Raw genomic sequence first — 22,840 nt, forward strand, 5'->3', positions numbered from 1 at the left:
CTGGATATGACATTGCTCTCATTTCAACATCCAACCTTCTGCTATCGATTTATTTCTATTTTTTGTATGGGTGCTTATCATATTCAATGTAACGTATGTATTGTCTTATTCCCTCTCCTAGACTATAAATGCTGCTTGAGGGCAGAAGGCTTATACTTGTTCAAAAGTAGGGGTTATGGCTTAGTCATTTTATGGTTTCAACATGGTCGTTACTCAGATACTTGCTGGGCTGAGCTCTGCTAAACACTGAATTAATTTCACAATTTTTATTAACATTTTAAAAGTCATGTAGCATAAGGCATTAGAATATTCATTCATACAGCATTACAAATTAAACATAAGAATCTAGGCTACCTAGCTTTCTTTCAAAATGAGACAACTGAAATTATATCCTACATTGAAACAAATAATTTAAACTGTTTTAATTTTTTAAGAGAAAAAAATAAGTTTAACAAAAATGACAAGTTCAGTTTTTAAAATGAAAACTATTTAACTTACAATCTTCCAAGCAAAAGTAAATGATCAAGTTATTAATCAAAAAAGATAGTTTTTGATAACTGCTACAAAAAGCTATTAACTTAAGAACAACACTATTATTAAAGCAAAGTTAATTGACTGGCAAAATTCTCAGTACTTCCAAATGACATTTCAATATGGCTTCCCTTTGCTTTAATATTGCATATTACTCTGGTGCATCATGAGCAATAATTTCTAAGCATCTTTCCCATGTAAAACCTGTAACATATATACATACATACACTTATATATGTAAAATATATATTATATACATATATAAAACCCACAAAAACTGTAAGTTTTAATCAGAATATCAACATGCAACTCATTTGTTTATCTTGTTTTTTCAATTTGGTAATAATAATCTGGTTGGTTTCTATTCCAGGAGTAGACTACACTACTGTTCTAAATACACTTATTTTCACCTAGAGAGAAAATAAACTAGTGGAAGCAGAAACAGGGCTTCAAATGGGAAATGTTCATCAACATCAATCTATATTACAGTATCATCTGGATTTGTATATTTTAGCACATATTTTACATGATACTTTATAAAGACAGAATTGTCAAACAAAAAATATACGAATGATTATATTAACTTCAAGTAATAAAAGGGGGGGATGGAGAAGATATATTTTGTTACGTTCACTTGGTCCTCTGAGTTAAAAAGAATGAAAAAGGCGACAACTATGAAAAATGAAGAATAAGGAAAAGTTCTCACATATCTCATTTTCTCCCCTCATTCATTTTTCTGTCATGCTCCTGTTACATTTCCTCTTTTATATGGCAGGTCAAGTAAACTAAGCATATACGAAACTTTTTTATTTAACTTTTTCATTCTATTTTTACATTGTAAAAATCAAATTTCAACCTGCTGGGTCCATTTTCCAAAAGAAAACTAACTAACTGGAAGTTAAAGCAATAATGAGGGCAGCTGTGGTGGCTCAGCAGTTTGGTGCCGCCTTTAGCCCAGGGCGTGATCCTGGAGACCTGGGATCGAGTCCCGTGTCAGGCTCCCTGCATGGAGCCTGCTTCTCCCTCTGCCTGTGTCTCTGCCTCTCTCTCTTTCTCTGTGTGTCTCTCGTGAATAAATAAATAAAATGTTTTTTTTTAAATAAATAAATAAAGCAATAATGAGGTACTATTACACCTGAGCTCAAGTTAAATATTATAAAAAATGAGTATAGTATTGGTTTTACTTACCATAAAATGACAGCCTAACTATTGATACTAATAAAGACAGCTACCCAGTTATGGTTACTTCCTAAATAAGTAATCTTTTTTTATTTTCTAAAGTACTAAATATAAACAGACCTTAAGGTTCTATAAATGTTTTAACAGTACTCAAAGACCAAAAAAATGCAGAAGTTTAAAGGTAATGAGAGAGAGTTAAATAAACCTATTTCAAAGATCCTATAAGTAGAATAGATCAGATTAGACAAGCTTATTGGAAGGTAATAACATAGCTCATTTTATAAAGCAGTTCTGAGAAATCCAAAAATACCATTTCTCTTTAAAAAAAAAATCAAGGAAGCACTTGGACTAACATGAAATAATGCACAATTTGGCTTGATCAAATACTTCATTAATTTTTTTCTACCCCCTAAGGTACTGCCCTTTTAAAATCCTCTTCAAATAAAATATAACCTAATTGCTTACACATGGCTAGTTTGCAAAGGGATTTTTATTTCAACAGTGCCACCTAGTGGAGCCACTGATACTTTCAAGTGGTCACTAGTTGGTTGCGTTAGTCTCAAAGGTTAGGAGTCCGCAAATAGTTTTATTTTCTGGTTCACAATATTCTTATTAACATTCAAGGGGAAATTTTACAAAAAAAAAAAAAATTACAGATTTTTGTCCTCTGACAGTCTATCTCTAACAAAAATTAGGTTATTTACACATACAATATTTTAAATAAAAGTACCTTAGTGATTTCTTCAGAAGCTCGTTTGAAGTCCTGAACATTTCGACAGTAAAATCCTATTGTACAGCTAGGATCCATTTTTCGAAATGACATCTTTTTGGGAGAAGGGCAGTGGAATGTCTGCAATTTTAAAAGTTCTTTAAGATTAATTCAGTTTTATTTGATGGACTTGAGTATATACAAGATATTACTTAATTTAAAATCTTCCATCTAGCTTTTCTCACAAATATGCTTTAAAATAATGTTTTAGTCTATCCTGTGCAAGTGGTTCTTTCCATTCTCCAAAGCAAAACATCACAGCCAACATTCAATTCACCAAATCTCCACTTTATGTGACATTAGTGTCATCTGTAAAAGAAAAAATGTTGGTCAAGTGGCATACATTTATAACACTTGCAGAAAGGAGGAAAAATGTGCCACTGGAAAAGGCATATATAAATAAGCTAGTACAAGGTTTAGAATCAAGTTAGTTATTTCTATGAAAGTTCACTTAAGCCTGGGGGTGGGGGGTGTTGAGATTGTTTAATGTTTAAAACCTTTTAATAAGGATATCACGACTTTGTAATAAACAAATACACAGATTCATGTAAATGTTCCATAATGATATGAAAAGAGGTCAATTTGAGAGTGTGACAATTCAAGCTGCTTTTTTCCCTTGTAGATAGATCAGTCATACATTAGATTCAAATCCACTATCATGGCAGTGAATATAGGCCAAAAAAATGTGTTTTCAAAACTCTGACTTCTATAAAATGCTTAGCTAACACTTACTTTATATAGTGAGATCCAAACTAACTAAACTAGAGCCTCTAAAGTACGAGTCAACACAAGTATTATCTTGGTTGGATTTTTTTCAATACTCTTTCACCTGCTTTATCTGTTTTATTGAAAACAGATCTGAAAAAGCACAGAAGAAATATACAAATTTGTTAGCTAACGATATACAGGAGTATATTAGTGTATAAGGGACAGACAACTCTAGGTCATATTTACAAAAAGTTATTCTACATAATACAAGCTATTTAAAAATAGTCACTCAACTCCTTCCAAAGCCAATAATAAGGAATGTTTATTTAGTTTTTACTACACGAAGTTAAGGAAGAAGAGCCAAAGGTTTATACAGAGTCCAATAAAGTATTTTTTAAACTCATCTACAAGGATGTCCTACATTATGCTAAATTAATGTTTTCATGTAAGAACCAACAAAACTAAACCAAATGGGCTTAAGTGTTGTTTCACTGTATTGCCTCAAATCATTGTAGATATTAACAACAAACACTACATTGTTATTCATCATTGTTTTGATACCTTCAAAGAACTTCTTAAATTATTCACAAAATCACAGATACAAATCTCTGATAACTGAAAACTGAAATTGCTATTGGGTATTACTATATGAGGACTTGGACTCATATTATAAAGAGGCATTTTATACCATTAAAACTTAAAATTATATTCTCTCATTCACCCAAGAAGATTCTGAAGTCAAGCCAACATTAATTTATAATTCAGAATCATTTCTGTTTGTTGCCAAACAAGTTAAGACTTTAAAATATTTTCCCAAGGGACATTACACAGCTATATTTGCTTTGTGATAATTCTTTGAGCCCTGTACTTATGATTTCTTTTTTAATTTTGAAACTCTGATGATTGGTAAGAGTAGCACCTTCTACTTTACAAACACATTTTAGGAAGTATTTACTAGATACACTTCTGTGACAATGAAATATGTGTCTGAAAAAAACTAGTCAAGGCGAGTCAACTCCTATTTATTTCATTTTTCAACAAATAATTTATTCATTGCCTCAACAAATAGTTATTAGGCACCTACTAAATGCCAGGTACTGTTCTAGGCTTATTTTTTGGAATAGTGGATTCTATTACCTAAACATACAAATAATATTGAAACAAATATGCTGTTTTGGTGATTTAGACCCTTACAACAAAGCACCTCCTACTAACTGCAGTTCACATATGTTATTCATGAAGGGTACATCTTTCACTGATGAATTCAATTCACTCATCCATCTAAGCACATCACATCACTCTTTTTTTTTTTTTTTTTTTACATCACATCATTCTTACAGCTTTAACGCCACTATTCTCCAAATTTACTAGGGTAGATTAAAATAATCACCACTGCACGGACTTCCTAAAATCTGAAACTTGAAACTGGGGGCCCAGGAATCACAAAAGACTAACGTGTATTAATAAGGCTTTTCCTGCTTATTAGAATATTAATATTTAATAATAAAATATTGCCTTAATAATACAATGGAATTTGTTATTTGTAAGAGTTAGAACCAGTCACTTTTTTTTTTTTTTTAATTTATTCATGAGAGACATAGGCAGAGGGAGAAGCAGGCTTCCTGCGGGGAACCCCATGCAGGACTCAATCCCAGGACTCCGGAATCACAACCTGAGCCAAAGGCAAATGCTCAATCACTGAGCCATCCAGATGTCCCACTTCTAATAAAATCTTTAAAAAAATTAAAAAGAATACTTGGTCTAATATAGTTTCAAAATGTTATAAGCTAATTCTAAATATTTAGGAATTCAATACCGTAAGAACAAAAGATGTAATCTGCTAAATCTCTTCTTCAATCTCAAATATTCAAATATCATACTACTTTCTTAAATTTTCATAATCTTAGTGGATTCAGGACACTCACTCAAAATTACTTACATGGAATTGAGTAAAAGACCTAAGATTTTAATTTCTCTATCTCCTGACCAAAAACAAGTATTGATCGAAAAAAGTTGCTTTCAAAAATAATTTTGGGGCTCCTGGGTGGCTCAGTGGTTGAGTGTCTGCCTTCAGCTCAGGTCGTGATCCCAGGGTCCAGGGATTGAGTCCCATATCACGCTCCCGATAGGGAGCATGATTCTCCCTCTGCCTATGTCTCCACCTCTCTCTCGGTGTCTCTCATGAATAAATAAATAAAGTCTTTAAAATAATAATAATTGTTATTATTGTTGTTGTTGTTGTTATTTTGGGTGCCTGGGTGTCTCACTTGTTAAGCATCTGACTCCTGATTTCGGCTCAGTTCATGATCTTAGGGTTGTGTGATTGAGCCCTGCATCAGGTTTCATGATCATCGTGGAGTCTGCTTAGGACTTTTTCTCTCCCACAGCCTCTGCCCCTCCCTGCCTCTCAAATAATAAATAAATAGAATCTTTAAAAAAAAAAAATTTTAATCACTGAAGTAAAAGTAGTTTTAGAATGCTCATATAATTATGTTAATCAACTGCAAAACATCAAGAGCTTATAAATACACACAACCTACATAACAAGGCAAAGATAGTCAACTAATATACAGGGTAGTTAAAATACCTCCCACTTGAAGCATTTTAAATTTAAAATATGATAAAAAGCAAAAAGTAAAATGTTATTTCTGTACAAAGGCAACTTGCTGTAGTTTTTATATTATACTCTCATAGAAAAATAAATGGTACTATTCACTAAATAGCCTAAGATAAATCCCTGAACTCAGAAAAATGAAAAGCTGTCCAGAGGAATTACCCAGACAGGTTGAGATACTCTCTCAGCATCTGAAAAATATAAATCTAAACCCACTTTCTCAGTGTCCCAATGTATAAGAAATAAATGCTCTGTGCGTTTCAGAAGTTATGTAACTTCACTAAACTTTACAAATCTCTTAAAATCATTTCCTCCTTTCCATTCTTACTACCAACATCCTACTTCAAGGTTCTATTGATGAACCTATGAAATGTTGCATCTGCCTCTCAACAGTGAGCTGCAGCCTTTCTAATATTGCTAGTGAAGACATAACCAGGATAATCACTCATTTGGTTTCTTTGTGGAATCGTTCAAAATATCAGATGAATAGTCTCTCTACTGGTTGAAATAGTCAACAATAATAATCTTTTAATTTGCCTATTTTTTAAAATATATTTTATTTATTTATTCATGAGAGACACACAGAGAGAGAGGCAGAGATACAGGCAGAGGGAGAAGCAGGCTCCATGCAGGGAGCCCGACACGGGACTCGATCACAGAACTCCAGGATCACACCCTGGGCCGAAGGCGGCGCTAAACCGCTAAGCCACCAGGGCTGCCCAAGAGAAGGAAAATTTAACTATTATTTAATACTTCTGGGGTTTTATAATGTATATTTATCATATAAATATGATTGTTAGTGTTTTCTAACTTTATAATATGTTCTAAATATACATATATGTGCATAATATAAACTAAACTATTAGAGGCCAGGCGTCCCTAATTTGCCTAGTTTAGATAATACTAGAACACTATGAATAATTTTCCATCTGAGTTTCAAATATCTACTTTTTTAAGCAGTTACTATGGATGGCACAGATACGCTGGAAATGTAACTCAGATAGAGGTGCCACAAAATCACCACGTAGTTGAAAGAGAATTGCAACACGGTTTTAGCACAATTCTGTGCCTCCCACAGTATCAGTCAACTAGAAATATTTATTAAGGTTTACATGAAAGATACTATGAAGGAAAAAAACAGAAAACAAACCTTACTTCTGGGCTCAATCTACTTTTACTTTTAGTTCAGGTATAGTTTACAAAGAATGCTAGGCTGTTTTATAATGTATCTTTCAAACCGGATTTTAATCTTAAAGTTTATTTTCATAATCTATCCTTTAAATACTACTAGATATCAATATTAGCTAGGAAGCAATTACTAAATAAGTATTAAACCATATTTCCAATTTGTCAAGCTCTTGAGAATTATTGATCCATGCCATTCAAGTGATTACAATTATTTGAAAAGTTTGTAAAAGCAACAACTGGGAAAACAAGAATCAAAAACCATGTAATAATTACATGTCTCATTTATGCACTCTCAAAATTTTCTGAATTAAAATACTGGATCACAGGGGTGCCTGGCTGGTAGAGCATGTGACTCCTGATTTCAGGGTTGTGAGGTCGAACCCCAGAGTGGGAACAGAGTTTGCTAAATAAATAAATTTTTTAAGATAATAATGAAATTTAAAAATAAAATACTGGATCACAAATGACCAACATAAAGGAAAAAATATGTTAAGAAATCAGAGCTAAAACAGGGGCATCTGGGTAGCTCAGTTAGTTAAAGATCTTCCTTCGACTTGGGTGATGATCTCCGGGTCCTGGGATCAAGTCCCATGTCAGGTTCCCTTCTGAACGGGGAGTCTGCTTTTCCCTCTCCCTCCGCTCCTCCACCCCACTTGTGCTCTCTGTCTCTCTCTCAAATAAATAAATAAAATATTAAAAAAAAAAAAAAGAAAGAAATCAGAGTTAAAACAAATATTAGAAACCCAACTAAGCTCTTAAAAAACTTAATCAGAGATTAAGACTCAGCTATTATACTTAAAATAATTTAGCAGATAGTCTTAAGTCACTTTGTCATTCTAACCCAACTCCATCATCTTCTTTTTCTCACCACCCTCTACTTTTTTCTTTTCTTAAACCATACCTAACATTTTAAATTCTTCAGTAACATTCAGCTGTTTATCTACAAAATTACCTGGAGGCTTGATTATTTAATTTGGTAGGTGTTGGATACCTAACAAGTTAGAGACAAAGATAAATAAAGAAAAAAGTATGTCATAAATTAAAATTCAGCAACAAATTATTTAACCTCTGACCACTGTGTGGATTATGGTTTTATAAGTCAGTAAAATATTATTAACTTGTAATACCATAAAAGTATAGCTGTCTAGCACATCTCCAAATAATTGGAGTTTGCTTCATATAGTAAGGAAACAGTACCAGCTCTTTATCTATGGTACCTCAAGAGGGAAATCCTTTATGCTGACGTCTACAAAAGATTGGCAGTAATGAGGATCCATGTAAATCAAACTGTCATCTACAAGGACAAAACAGAAGACAAGTAATTCAAAAAACACCTTATTATTACACTGCTTACAATCCAATTTCTATGTAGAATAGCTGAAAAAAACCTGGGAGTAACAGCTTGCCAGACTGATATTCATTGACTGAAACATAGGTTTGCACAGGACAGATTAACTTTTGCATAATCAAATATGCTTGTATAAGCAGAATTTTTATAAAGTGATGAGACTGTCATTTAATTTTTGGTGATAAAATTACTTTCACAAACACACAATTATATTCTACAGTTTGCATATGAAAAATGTATTGCACTACTTTATCCTGACAGAAAGAACATATTGCTTGTCATTTTATCATCAACTAGCACCACTAAAACTGGTAAAAAGTAAATATGTAAATAGTAACTGCCAGAACGTGGCAGCAATGTCTTCTGAAGTTTATAGTGAAACCAATAAATTATGCCTGTTTATGCAATAACAGAAATTAAACATACATTTTACAGAATCCAATTATGTTGTGGACCAAATGACAAATGAGTGGCTATGGTAGGACTGATGAATTTATAAGGTACTCATTTTGCTGTTAATCATCCTGTTTCCAAATGATCCCAAATTAACTTTCCAACTTTTAAAAGAAAACAATAAAGAAATAAATTTTACTAAACCACTAACCTTGAAATCCAGCAAAGTAGTATGACTGCTTAGGTTTGCCACCAATAATACCCACACAATATTCAAGGCTTAAAATACCCTGCCAAAAGAAATTAATTCAGATTTAGACTCAAGAGGCAAATGATAATTATTGAAAACAATCAAATTCATATTAGCAGTATTAACATGTATAGAAGTTCCGAGATTTTTTACCACCAGTTTTACTGTTATTACATATGCCTCCATATTTTAAAATCCTTTTATCTCCTGTACCATTTTCCATTTTCTTTAAATCACTAAACATTAACAGGACTAAATGAACTATTCTGATCAGCATGACACTCAATGACATTAACTACTATGTCCCAGATACAGAAATAAATAAGGTCATCTTATAAAGGCAATAAAACTCCTGCCAAAGCCAAAAACACTTGGCCTTCAGTTAACTGGTTCAGCCTTATAATGATAAACATAGTATTTTCATCAGGTTTTTTGAAATACTAGAAATAGTTCTTAGACCTTATTCCTGTTTTCACTGAACCTTAAGTCTTAGAATCACAAACTACAAACCATTTTTCTAATCAACATTCACTTGACACATTTTTATGCTATTTCATAAATTTATTGCAATAAACATAAAGACAAATGAAAACAATTTAATCTGAGGCAAATAATAATTGCTATTGTACTTAAAGTCAATTTAATTTACTAATCATAAAATATCAAGCATACCTCAATAAATTATTTAGTGTGCCCCTCAGCATCTATTCTAAGTAGAATTCTATTTAAGCTGGGCCAAATAACTCTAAACCTTTTTTAAAAAAGATTATTTGTTTGTATTGACTAATTGATTGATTGATTGATTGATTTTAAGGTTAGGAGCAGAGGAGGAGGAAGAAGGAGAGAGAAAATCCCAAGCAGACTCTGAGCTCAGCACAGAGCCAGACGTGGGGCTTGATCTCACAATGCAGAGGTATGACCTGAGCTGAAACCAAGAACCCTGTACTCAACCAACTGAGCCACCCAGATGCCCCAATAATTCTATACCTTTTAAAAAACATCCAGTTGAATTACATAAAGTCTTGTCAATAGTTTAGTTTATATTATGCATATATATGTATATTTAGAACATATTATAAAGTTAGAAAACACTAATAATCATATTTATATGATGAATACACATTATAAAACCCCAGAAGTATTAAATAATAAATTTTCCTTCTTTTGGGCAGCCCTGGTGGCTCAGCGGTTTAACGCCGCCTTCGGCCCGGGGTGTGATCCTGGAGACCTGGGATCGAGTCCCATGTCGGGCTCCCTGCATGGAGCCTGCTTCTCCCTCTGCCTCTCTCTCTCTGTCTCTCTCTCTGTGTCTCTCATAAATAAATAAATAAAATCTTAAAAAAAAATTTCCTTCTCTTAAATGATAGGATGTTTTGTAATCTAGAAGATATAAAAATAAAAAGTATATAGGGCACCTGCATGGCTCAGTTGGTTAAGCAGCCAACTCTTGGTTTCGGCTCAGCCCATAATCTTAGGGTTGTGACATGGAGCCCTGCACTGGGCTCCACACTCAGCAGTGAGTCTGCTTCTGATTCTCTCTCTCTCCCTCTCCCTCTGCCCCTTCCACTCCTTGTTCTCTCTCTCTTAAAATAAATAAAGTATATGAACTAATGCTTTTTTCCCTTTAATAAGTAATCAAACCATGGAGCATTTTTTTTAAATTAAAAAGATGTTCTTAAAAAGAATATGTGTTTGGAGGTGCCTGAGTGGCACAGTCAGTTAAACACCCGACTTTTTGTTTCCACTCAGGTTATGATCTCAAGGTTGTGAAATAGAGCCCCACATTAGGCTTCATGCTCAGGACAGAGTCTGATTGAGAGTCTCTGTATCCCTCTCCCTCTTCCTCTGCCCCTCCCCGCCCAAGCATACACACACACTCTCTCTAAAATAAATGAATATATCTTTAAAAAATAATGATATGTGGTTATTACAAAAATATACATAGAATATATATTAAAAAGTAAAAATTGGGAGGACCTGCGTGGCTCAGTGAGTTAAGCATCCAACTCTTGATCTCAGCTCAGGTTTTGATCTCAGGGTCCTCAATTGAAGCCCTGAACTGGGTTCTAAACTTGGCATGGAGTCTATTTTTAAAAAGAAGTAAAATTTCCTGAGTGCCTGGGTGGCTCAGTCAGAAGAGCATGCAATCTCAGGGTCATCAATTCAAGCCCCATACTGGGTGCTGAGATTAAATAATTTTTTTTAAAAAACTAACAACAAAAAATAAAAATAATAAAAATAAATTTAAAAACTAACAAGTTCTCAAAACCCCAACACTCAGAGCTCATCATTATTAATATTTGGGGAATACCTTCTTGAACTCAATCGATGTTAATTATATTCACATAGAGATTTACGAATACAATTCTATGTATGTGGCATCACACTATCTATGCTGCTATAACTTTGGTCACTCATGTTGTAAACATATTTTTCTATCAATACATATAGATCACTAGTATAATATTTAATGGCTGTAAAATATTCAATTTTATGAAAATAGCAAAATGTGCTCCAAATTCTCCATTATGAATAGTTGTTTCCAGGTCCTCACTGTTCCAAATAACTCTTTAGAGCAAAAAACAACTATAGATTTTCAGTCATGTGAAAATATCATAGAGGGTTTTTTTGGAAAGGAGAACTGCAACTAAAAAAGTTAAATAAAACAAAGAAGGCATATTATAAGTTAAAATTTTAGAGCTAACAGGGATGCCCAGATGGCTCAGTAGCTGAGTGTCTGCCTTTGGCTCTGGGCATAGTCCCGGGGTCCTGGGACCGAGTCCTACATCAGGCTCCCCTCGAGGAGCTTGCTTCTCCCTCTGCCTATGTCTCTGCCTCTCTCTCTCCCTCTCTCTCACACACATGAATAAATAAAATCTTTAAAAAAAATTTTTAGAGGGCAGCCCGGGTGGCTCAGCAGTTTAGCGCCTGCCTTCAGCCCAGGGTGTGATCCTGGAGACCGAGGATCGAGTCCCACGTCAGGCTCCCAGCATGGAGGCTGCTTCTCCCTCTGCCTGTGTCTCTGACTCTCTCTCTCTCTCTCTCTCTCTCTCTCTCTCTCAAGAATAAGAAAGCTTTTTTTTTTTTTTTTAATTTTTATTTATTTTTGATAGTCACAGAGAGAGAGAGAGGCAGAGACATAGGCAGAGGGAGAAGCAGGCTCCATGCACCGGGAGCCCGACGTGGGATTCGATCCCGGGTCTCCAGGATCGCGCCCTGGGCCAAAGGCAGGCGCTAAACCGCTGCGCCACCCAGGGATCCCTCTCTCTCAAGAATAAATAAATAAAACCTTTAAAAAAAATTTTAGAGCTAACAAATAAATTAAGATGAAATTATACACAAAATAAAAAAATGTTATTATTCAATTTTTATTATTATTCCATTAAGTCTATTATTCTATTCCTTTCCCTTCAAATAAAAATATTTTGTTCAAGAGTGCCTTATTTCAACCTGAGGCAATCTGATCAGCTGACACACAAGGTTTCTGACAGAGAAAGCCATGAAGAAGTGAAAGTTCTAAGTCTCTCATAGCCAAGAAAAGAAAGAAAAAAAATATATAGCAAGAATCATCAGTGATTCTCCTCAGCAAAAAAGAAATGACTCCAAGTAATAAAGATTTTGGTTCCTGACATCTGTATTTCCTTTGCAACAGACTAGAGCAGATTTAGCAATAAACACTTAGAAGCAGATTAGGAACTAGAATGCCATTACATGTAAGAAACTGTATCTTTGGAAAACTGAAACATTTTTCAGTTCCTAAAAAAGCTTCTTCACAGTTATCTAGTAGTGAGAATTTATTGAGCTGTACCCACGAAGCAATAAATAAGACTGAAGTAATCAGTCAAAAAGAAAAGTCCTAATTTGTCTTGCTGGAGAAGGAGAACATATTAGATTTTCCCCATTCCAGGTCCTTTAAAATATAAATAAATAAATAAACAAACAAACAAATAAATAAATAAATAAACTTCTTGAGCTAAGAGCTGATAAAGCACCAACCTCACCAAATTTCTTTCTCCTCACAGAATCTAACAGGGGATGAAAGATTGGAATTACCTTGATTAATAAATTTGAAAAGTAGAACTGAGTGAATTTTAGAGGGTACAATGCACAATGGTTTGGCAGGAATAAAATACAACTGCTGACAATGAAGGAGGAGGAAGTGGAGGGAAAGGGCAAGATGGAGTGGGAAGGGTGGAATGTGGTGGAGGTAGAAGGGGCAGTGGAGGAGGTGAAAAAAGAGAAAGGAGAGAAAACGAGGAAGAAGCAGCAGAAGAGGAAAAAGATTATTCTTCTTTTAGGATTATTAGACACTATTTTTCACTTCTAAGTGAATGCCTCTTTACAAGTTATCGTTTTGGCATTTGACCCAACCACCCCTAAGCAAACATAACACATCACAATTAATCCACAGCCATTTCAATCATTTTTTGCTGATAATTGAAAATTTAAAATGTATAAATTAATCTGGTAAAAAGACTTTTACATTTTTAAAAGTTCGTATTTTAGGAGCACCTGGGTAGCTCAGTTGGTTGAGCATCCAACTCTTGATTTCAGCTCAGGTCATGATCTCAGGGTCGTGAGCTCAAGTCAGGCTCTATGCTCAGTAGGGAGTCTGCTTAATATTCTCTTTCTCCCTCTGCCCCTCCCCCCACTCATGCTCCCTAAATAAATAAACAAAAATTAAAAAAATAAAAGTCCATATTTTAGGGAAAAATATCAAAATAACAAAAATATTGGTCTGTTACCAGTTTGCTGTCTGAACTTAAACTTACCACTTAACAACTGCCTTTTCTGTTTTATAAAGATAGTTCCTAGCTGTTGTGAAAGCAAAATAAGATATATCTGTATTAAAAGTGTTATACAAATATGAGAGTTAACAAGTATTTGTTGAGCAACTCCTACATGCTGCGTACTGAGGATCACTTTAACAGCTAATCATAGTTTGTTTCACTACACTTTGGCTTCCAATGAAATATTCAAGAGCATAAGGCAATCCTACCATCTGATAAAAAATATTAATATACCAAGTAGCAAAGCCTTCAGCTAGATGCAATATACCTTGAAGCCATCTGCAGCCCGTTTCATCAGAAATGGGGGTTTGACTAAAGAAGTCAGTTCCAAGATTGTCTCAGTTTCTAATCTTTTCATGGTTATATAAAAGGCAGAGGGAATCCAGTTTGGACCTGATTACAACCTACTGAGACATGGCCACATGCCAAGTCCCAAAACCCTCAATGGACTCACTAGATGAAATGGATCATAACTTCCTACATTCTACCATTAACTTTACTAAAGAGCTAGACGTTAGAAATCAAAACCTCACTTCTTGGTGCACCTAGGTAGCTTAGTCAGGTGTCTGCCTTTGGCTCAGGTCATGATCTCAGGGTCCTGGGATCAAGCCCCATGTGCTTCTCCCCCTCCCTCTGCTGTTCCCCATGCATGTGCATGCTTGCTCACTCTCTCTCTTTCTCTGTCAAATAAATAAAATCTAAAAAAAAAAACAAAACAAAACACTTCTATGTAGGGGATTCATGTTATCAATATATTATAGTATTAGTATTATTAGTAACATGTATGCCCACAGAATTTTAGTAACTATTATGAAAAGTCAAACCTGCTACCAAACATCCATATCCCATGTACGTAAAACAGCTGCTCTAGATTTTTAGAAATAATACAGTCTACAGTAAGAATATATGTTCCACCCCATATATACAAGGACTGTGAAGCTTCATGTAAGGGACAACTGTTACTGAAACATAAAAGAAAAATTTCAAGATTACTATATGCCATAACACTCTATTCAGAGAGGAATTCTGTCTCTGGCCTTGAAAAAATGAGAAATTTTACTAAAACTAAGAAAGTAATATAAATCCTACAAGCTTAACCAAAACTAAGTATTTCAAAAGTTTTGTGCAAAAAACAGAATCAGACCTATAAATACAGAGAGAAGGGAGATGGGGAAGAGGGACGAAATGGGTTAAGGGGAAATGGAGATACAGGTTTCCAGGTATGGAATGAATAAGTCACAGTCATAAAAGGCATAGCATAGGGAATATAGTCAGTGATACTGTAAGAGTGTTGTATGGTGACAGATGGTAGCCACCCTTGTGGTGAGCACATCATGATATATAGAGAAGTTGAGTCACTATGTGGTGCACCTGAAACTAATATAACATTGTCTGTCAACTACACTCAAGTAAAAAAAAAATTTTTTTAAGTTTTGTGATAACTGAATACCTTGGTGCCCAAAACAAGGTAACATAATTAGACAAATTCATCTGGAAAAAAGAATTGTGTGTTCTCAATTAGAACAGATTTTTTAACTGGTTAATATAAAGAAAACCAAGACGGAACCTTCCCCATACTATCTTCATCATTTCTATCTAAATAAATAGTCATCCCACTTATTGACTTTACAGTGGCACAGGAAACAAATTAAGAGGTAATACAGCAGTAATAGAAAACTCAGTTTATTCCAATTATTAGCTCAAAATAGTTTAATATGGGTTTTATAAACAAAGGTACATATTTTTAACAATCATAAATAGGGATAATGGGAACTGTAGACATAGTACAGATTATAATTATTGCTATATCTGTGTCTCCTTGATTAGTTACAAAAAAATTAAAAGGCTGTTTACTTGGTCATAGAACACCATACTCTTCAAATCACATTTGATCTTGCAATACTGAAATTTTAATCTCTAATATCAAGCTTTATAATCTGCAACTATAAAATCATCCCTATCCATTTCATAGAAAAAAAGACTGCAAACCTATATTTTTCATTTTAGCTAGCATTGCCTTAAAAAAATTAGTTATTTCATACCTTTACAAAATCTAAGTAGTCGGTGTTGGTTCTTTCCCCACCAAGTCTAACAGGGATTAGAATAATAACAGCTTTGTCATCTGTATTATCAGAGGCCATGGAAGTGCACTGTTTATCAATTACATCAGAACTGTAAACTGAGAAAAATATAATGAATATGTTTATTAAATTTTCTAAAAATGATTTTCAGAAACATTATTATTTCAATCCCTCCTTCCCACTGGCCAGTCATCTAATCTCCAATATCACTATCAAGGTCTCAATGAGTTAAAAAAAAAATCTCTACCTCATTTATACATTCAGCAGATACTTACTGAATATCAACTATATAGCAATAAGGGCTTCACAAGTGAGAAAAAGAAAGGAAAAACCCTGCCTTCATAGATTATATACTCTAATATGAGGAAATAGACAGGAAACAAATAAAATACATGTCAGATGGTGATGGGTGCTTTGAACAAAAACAAAGGGAGAAAGATGAATAGAAAAAATGGGCATGGCAGAGGATGGGGGTGAAAATAAGGTGGTAAGGAAGACCTTACGAAAAATATAACATTTAAGTCAAGACAAAGTAAGAAACCAAGAAATGCCAATACTTGGAAGAGCATTCCAGGTATAAAGATCAGTAGATATAAAGATCAGTCAATGAAAATGCCTTAAGGCAGAAGCATAGCCAGCATATTCCAGGAACAAAAGGCCTGTGTCTCTGGAGGCAAGTCAGCAATGAGTAAAATAATAGTAAATAAGGTTAGGAGATAAAATAAAATGTTGGGGGAGAATGAAGACAGATTGCATGAATTCCTTTTTTTTTTTTTTTTTAAGATTTTATTTATTTATTTACTTGAGAGAGCAGAGCGAGTGAGAGAGAGCATGAGCTGGGATGAGGGATAACCAGACTCCCCACTAAGCAGAGAGCCCAATGTGGGGCTCAATAGCAAGATCTTGGGATCATGAAATGAGCTGAAGGCAGACGCTTAACCTGCTGAGCCACCCACATACCCCAGACTGTGTGAACTCGTAAAGGCCATTGTAAAGACTACAATTTTTACTTTGAGTGAGAAAGCATGCTATTGAAGACATTTTTAGAGAAGGAATGTCCTAATTTGACTTATCCTTTACTAGTATGGTTCCTATGTTGATAACAGACTATAGGGGCAAGGGATGAAGCACATAAAATAGTTAGCAAACAGGGCACCTGGGCAGCCTGGGTGGCTCAGCGGTTTAGCGCCGCCTTCAGCCCAGGGCCTGATCCTGGAGACCTGGGATCGAGTCCCACATCAGGCTCCCTGCATGGAGCCTGCTTCTCCCTCTGCCTGTGTCTCTGCCTCTCCCCCCACCCCACCTCTGTCTCTCATGAATAAATAAAATCTTTTTTAAAAAAAAGAAAACAGGGCGCCTGAGTGGCTCAATCAGTTAATCACACAACTCTTGATTTCGGCTCAGAGTTGTGAGATCAAGCCCTGCATGGGAGTTCTTTGCTCAGTGGGAAGTCTGCTTGAGGTTCTCTCTCTTCCTCCCCCTGCTCATGCTTGCATGCTCTCTCTCTCAAATAAATAATTCTTTAAAAAAGAATAGAAAAGAAAAAGAAAGTAACCACAGTAATTTAACAAGAAATGATAGTGGCTCGAACAAAGGCAGTAATTGTGAAGATAGGGAACAGTCATAGAATGGTTATGTGGAGCTGGTTAAAAGTGATCAGTAAAAAATAAAATAAAAAAAAAAAGTGATTGGTAAGTTAAAGAACTCCTTAATAGGGGATCCCTGGGTGGCTCAGCGGTTTAGCACCTGCCTTTGGCCCAGGGAGCGATCCTGAAGTCCCACAATCAAGTCCCATGTCGGGCTCCCTGCATAGAGCCTGCTTCTACCTCTGCCTGTGTCTCTGCCTCTCTCTCTGTGTCTCTCATGAATAAATAAATAAAATTTTTAGGGAAAAAAAAAAAACTCCTTAATATGTTAAATGCAAGATGGGAGAGGGGAAAAAAAGGAGTCATAGGTGATGTGAATGGTTTTTGCTTAAGTAAACAGAGTAAGAGACATACCATTTACAAAGACATCCTATAGACAACTATAGGAGGGGAAAGAATAGGAAAATCAGGAATTCAATTCTAGACGTGCTAAGTTTCGGATATCTATTAAACATGCTGGCAGGGAGGCTAAGTATGCAGTATGGATATAAAAGTCTGGATTTGGTTGAAAGATCCTATAAATTTGGGAGTTGACAGCATATAGATAGTCCTGTAAAGCCATGAGACCAGGTGAATTCAAATCTGTGAACAAGAGATGAGGTCTAAAAGCTGAATAGAATTTTAGAGATCAGCGAGATAAGGAAAACCAGCAAAGAAGACAGTGAAGGAGTGGAGAAGGTAGAAGGAAAACCTGAAAAGTAGCATTCTAGAAACAAAGTAAACAAAACGTTACACGGAGGAAAAAGTGGTCAACTGTGTCAAATGCTGCTGGTAGATTATGTGATGTGAGGACTGAGAAGTGACCACCAGATTTTTAGCAGGATTAAATTATTGAGAAGAGCAGTTTGAGTAGAGTGATGGATGTGACAGCCTAAGTCAAATAGTTTGAAAGAAAAGGGGAGGATTTTGTAGAACCAAATATAAACAAAACTTTGTTTTGTTCAACAACAACAAAAAAGCTTTCTTCAAACCCCCTGTTGGAAAAAAACCAAACTTCTGCTCTTATAGTTAACTGATTAATAAATTATGCTTCTTGCACCCCACTTCCTCCCTTTAAATTCCAAATTTAGGATATGGCTATCAAATTTTCCTGTTCAGCAGCTTCCCTATCTCCCATAGTCAATCTAAACCAAAGGTACAAAAATGGAACAACAGTTCTTTCCATGTTTCAATTCTATAACTTTACTTTGTCCAAAATACTCTGTAACAGCTTCTAATTTATAAATCTTTAAATTCTCTAATTTTTCTGAGGCAGTGCACACATGATCATCCCTACCTCTGACTCTTCTGAACTAATTATACCTTAATCAAATGAGCTTTCCCTTTAGAGAACAGATTGCTGGTTTCTAGGTGGGGAGGAGGGTGATGTGGGTAAAGGGGGTAGAAAGGTATAAGCTTCCAGCCACAAAATTAATAAGTCATGAGAATGTAATTTACAGCATGAGGACTACAGTTCATAATATCATGTTGTTATATTTAAAAGTTGCTAAGAGGGGTACCTGGGTGGCTCAGTTGGTTGGGTGTCTGCCTTCAGCTCAGGTCTCAGGTAGTAACCCCAGGATCCTGGAATCAAGCCCCATGTCAGCTCCCTGCTCTTCCCAGAGTCTGCTTGTCCTTGTCCCCCTCTCCTTCTCCGTCTCCCCCTTCCCCAGTTCATGCACTCTCTCTTTCTCTCTCAAATAAATAAATATTTTTTTAAAAAGATGCTAAGAGAGTTAAATATTTTTTTAAAAATCTATTTTTTAAGTTGCTTAAAAGATTTTATCACAAGAAAAAGAATTTTTGTATGGTGACAGATGTTAATTAGACCTACTGTGGTGATCATTTCACAATATACACAAATATTCAGTCATTATGTTGTGCATCTGAACTAATATAATGTTACATGCCAATTATATCTAAATAAAAAAGTATGACCAAAAAATCAGATAAAAATTAGAATTATATACATTCCTTACCTGTACAATCCTGTGCAACATAAATAGTTATTCCTTGTAAATCAGGGTGTCTTGCTTCTTCAACTGCTTTTCTAAAAAAAATAACATGTATCATCCTTTAAAAGCCTAACAGTTCCAGTTAATAATTAAAGTTTTAAAGGAAAGAAAGCCATCTTTTTTTTTTTTTTTTTTTACTTTCCTATTTAACCTATAATGTCTGCTTTCAAAACTATTTTCTGAATGGTATCAAAAACCACGTGAATCCCTTCTAAGTAGAGTATTATACTAAATTACTCAAAGAACATTAAAGTATAAGTTACATGGACGCCTGGGGTAGCTCAATCGGTTAAGCATCTGCCTTCAGCTAGGGTCATGATCCTGAGGTTCTGGGACAGAGCTGCACACACATCAGGCTTCCTGCTCAGCAGGGAGCCTGCTTCTCCTGCTCCCTCTGCCCACTGCTCCCCCTGTTTGTGCACTCTCTCTCTGTCAAATAAAATCTTTAAAGGGGATCCCTGGGTGGCTCAGCAGTTTGGCGCCTGCCTTTGGCCCAGGGCATGATCCTGGGGTCCCAGGATCAAGTCCCATGTCGGGCTCCTTGCATGGAGCCTGCTTCTCCCTCTGCCTGTGTCTCTGCCTCTCTCTCTCTTTCTCTCTGTGTGTCTCTCATGAAAAAATCAATAAAATATTTTTAAAATAATTTTAAAAACGTAAGTTACAAAAATTACAAAAAAAAAATTCTTGAGTATAAAGCTGTAAACCCTGCCCTCCAAAAAAGGATTTCTCTCAACCACTCACCTGGCTATATTAAACATTTCTAACCAGCAGTATTACCATATGCTTCAAGTTTTACATCAAATTAGTTTACATTACTAACAGTGAATTATTGCCCTCTGCTACATTTATGAAAGTTTTTGCTTTTCTTTAAATAATAGCATGACAGGGATCCCTGGGTGGCGCAGCGGTTTGGCGCCTGCCTTTGGCCCAGGGCGCGATCCTGGAGACCCGGGATCGAATCCCACATCGGGCTCCCGGTGCATGGAGCCTGCTTCTCCCTCCGCCTGTGTCTCTGCCTCTCTCTCTCTCTCTGTGACTATCATAAATAAATAAAAAAAATAAATAAATAAATAAAAATAAATAAATAATAGCATGACTTTTGGGGCACCTGAGTAGCTCAGTTGGTTAAGCCTTGTACTCAATTTTAGCTCAGGTCATGATCGCAGGGTTGTGAGATCAAGCTGAGGGACATTCTCTTTACTCAGCAGGGAGTCTGCTGGAGATTCTTTCTCTCCCTCTCCTTCTGCCCCTCCTCACCATGAGTGCATGTGTGCATATGCACTCTCTCTCAAATAAATAAATAAATCTTTAAAATAAATTAATAAATAATAGCATGACTTCTTTTCCCTTCACTCAAAAACCTGTATAACCTGAACAAATGAATTTCCTAACTTTAAGCCTTAGAATTCTATAAGTAAAACTGCAAACTGAAAAATATTTCTGAGTATAATATTCTCAATGGTGCACATGATTTGAAAATAGTCACAATAACATCTGTAAAAGGAAATTACACAAATGGAAGAAATAGAAATATTTTTATTTAACTTCATAATTTTTTAACTTCACATGACTTGTTATTTATGTTTGTATGTGTTAATTTAGAAGAGGGATTGGCAAAGAATGGCCCATAGGCCAAATACAACATGTGGCCTGTTTTTGTACAACCTGCAAACTAAGAACGGTTTTTACAGTTTTGAAGGGTTGTAAAACAAAAAAAAAGAAAAGAAAAATGGGCAACAGAGCCCTTTATTTACCATAAGGCCTTTTACAGAAAAAGTGCTCTGATCCCTGGAGTACAGAACATAATATCTTCAAGAGTAGAAACTAAGCTTTTATAATTATGCTTTTATACATCATACCAAGCAGGACTTGATATTATTAACAAAACATGGGACACCTAGGTGGCTCAGTCAGTTGAGTGTCTGTCTTTGGCTGAGATCATGATCCCAATGTCCCGGGATTGAGCTCCGTGTCTGGCTCCCTGCTCAGTGAGGAGTCTGCTTCTTCCTCTGCCACCTTTCCCTACTAATGCTCACTCTGTCTCTCTCTCTCTCAAATAAATAAATAAATCTTTAAAAAAACAAAACAAAAAAAGCAATCCATTTAACAACATTAGGTAAATACATTTCCATTTGTAAGCATCTGGCCTATACAATATTAAAGCCTATTAACATGCAAAAAATCTTATAATAATTTCCAATTTATATGATTTTAAATGTAATAAACTTATTATAACACACTATATTTGGATGGCATATTAATGATTCCATACACAACATGGGTCACACAACAAATAAGACAATTTTTTTTTAATTAAGCAGTATCATAAAAGGCTGAGGTATAGTGAAATTTGACTTTCAATTTTTTTCTAACTACTCTGAATGTCACAGACCCTTTACTCTTACTATAATTATAATATTAATAGTCCCATACATTTACAATTCACAAGAATTTGATGTGTGCAAAGAAATGCTGAAAACATCAATTTTAGCTCTTGACATTTCATTACACTATCAGTACATTACAGCCCCCAGGTTACACTATTAAAAAAAAAAAAACTATAATGTTATGCATGCTCCAGGTTGAAAGAGTTGTTAGTTTTTAGAACATTCCGATAAGAGACCCTGAATATCTATACCTATGAACAAAAGAGGAAAAATTTGTCATAGATAAATGTAACTAGAGTGCAATGTCTTGTTTTTTCCTTATTAGCAAATGAAAGCTTCCTTATAAATATACTCAAACAATAAGACTTGAAAAGTTCCAATTATATGTATGCACTGCAAAAAACAGTATCTCTGAACCTAAGGACCTCTGTCATAAGATAAAAGAGTTTAATACAATTTTACCTTAAGATGTGAGCAACCACAGCTGGTCCATACCAATCTCCGGCTTTTTTCCCAGACTTCTTTCCATATTTTATTAGTTGATGTAAACCAAAGAGAGCCAAAGGGGAATCACCAAACCAAGAGATGATTTTCCTGTGATAAATTTCATTTCGCATTTCATGATCATCAGAATGTCTCCTGATTGTTTCCTTCTGAGAAACTGTAGGGGTATTGAGTTCACTTTCCCCTGAAAGTGATGCTTCAAATGATGCAGTGAATTTTTTAACAGTGTTGGAAGTCCATGAGTCAGAGTCTGAATTTTCAATGTTCAAAGCATCAGGCCAGGTCCAAGCTATAGTAGTTCCAAAGCAAGGTTTCAGATCTTTTAAATAGTTAGATTTTAACAATTCTACTAAAATAGATAGCATTTAAAGTCATATAGATTACTAAACTAAAATAGTAAACTCAGAAGCAGCAAATTTCTAGAGATAAAAGGTAGATTAATGGTTGAATATGGCAAG

At 35.0% G+C, this 22,840-nt stretch overlaps 1 protein-coding gene across 5 annotated transcripts in view; it reads right to left on the bottom strand.

The window, feature by feature from the left end:
- ATG4C (autophagy related 4C cysteine peptidase) overlaps nucleotides 1-22,840 on the bottom strand; it is a 166,269-nt gene that overhangs the window by 96,699 nt on the left and 46,730 nt on the right. For all 5 annotated transcript variants that reach the window (XM_041771207.1, XM_041771209.1, XM_041771210.1 and 2 more), the window contains 6 exons: nucleotides 22,341-22,671; nucleotides 19,456-19,526; nucleotides 15,813-15,949; nucleotides 8,942-9,020; nucleotides 8,207-8,283; nucleotides 2,441-2,560 (listed from right to left, as the gene is read on the bottom strand). In XM_041771207.1, the coding sequence (XP_041627141.1) occupies nucleotides 2,441-2,560; nucleotides 8,207-8,283; nucleotides 8,942-9,020; nucleotides 15,813-15,949; nucleotides 19,456-19,526; nucleotides 22,341-22,671 (815 nt within the window). The remainder of the gene's footprint in view (nucleotides 1-2,440; nucleotides 2,561-8,206; nucleotides 8,284-8,941; nucleotides 9,021-15,812; nucleotides 15,950-19,455; nucleotides 19,527-22,340; nucleotides 22,672-22,840) is intronic.

This window comes from Vulpes lagopus, chromosome 10 (genome assembly GCF_018345385.1).
Source record: "Vulpes lagopus strain Blue_001 chromosome 10, ASM1834538v1, whole genome shotgun sequence".
In the NCBI taxonomy this organism is placed as follows: domain Eukaryota; kingdom Metazoa; phylum Chordata; class Mammalia; order Carnivora; family Canidae; genus Vulpes; species Vulpes lagopus.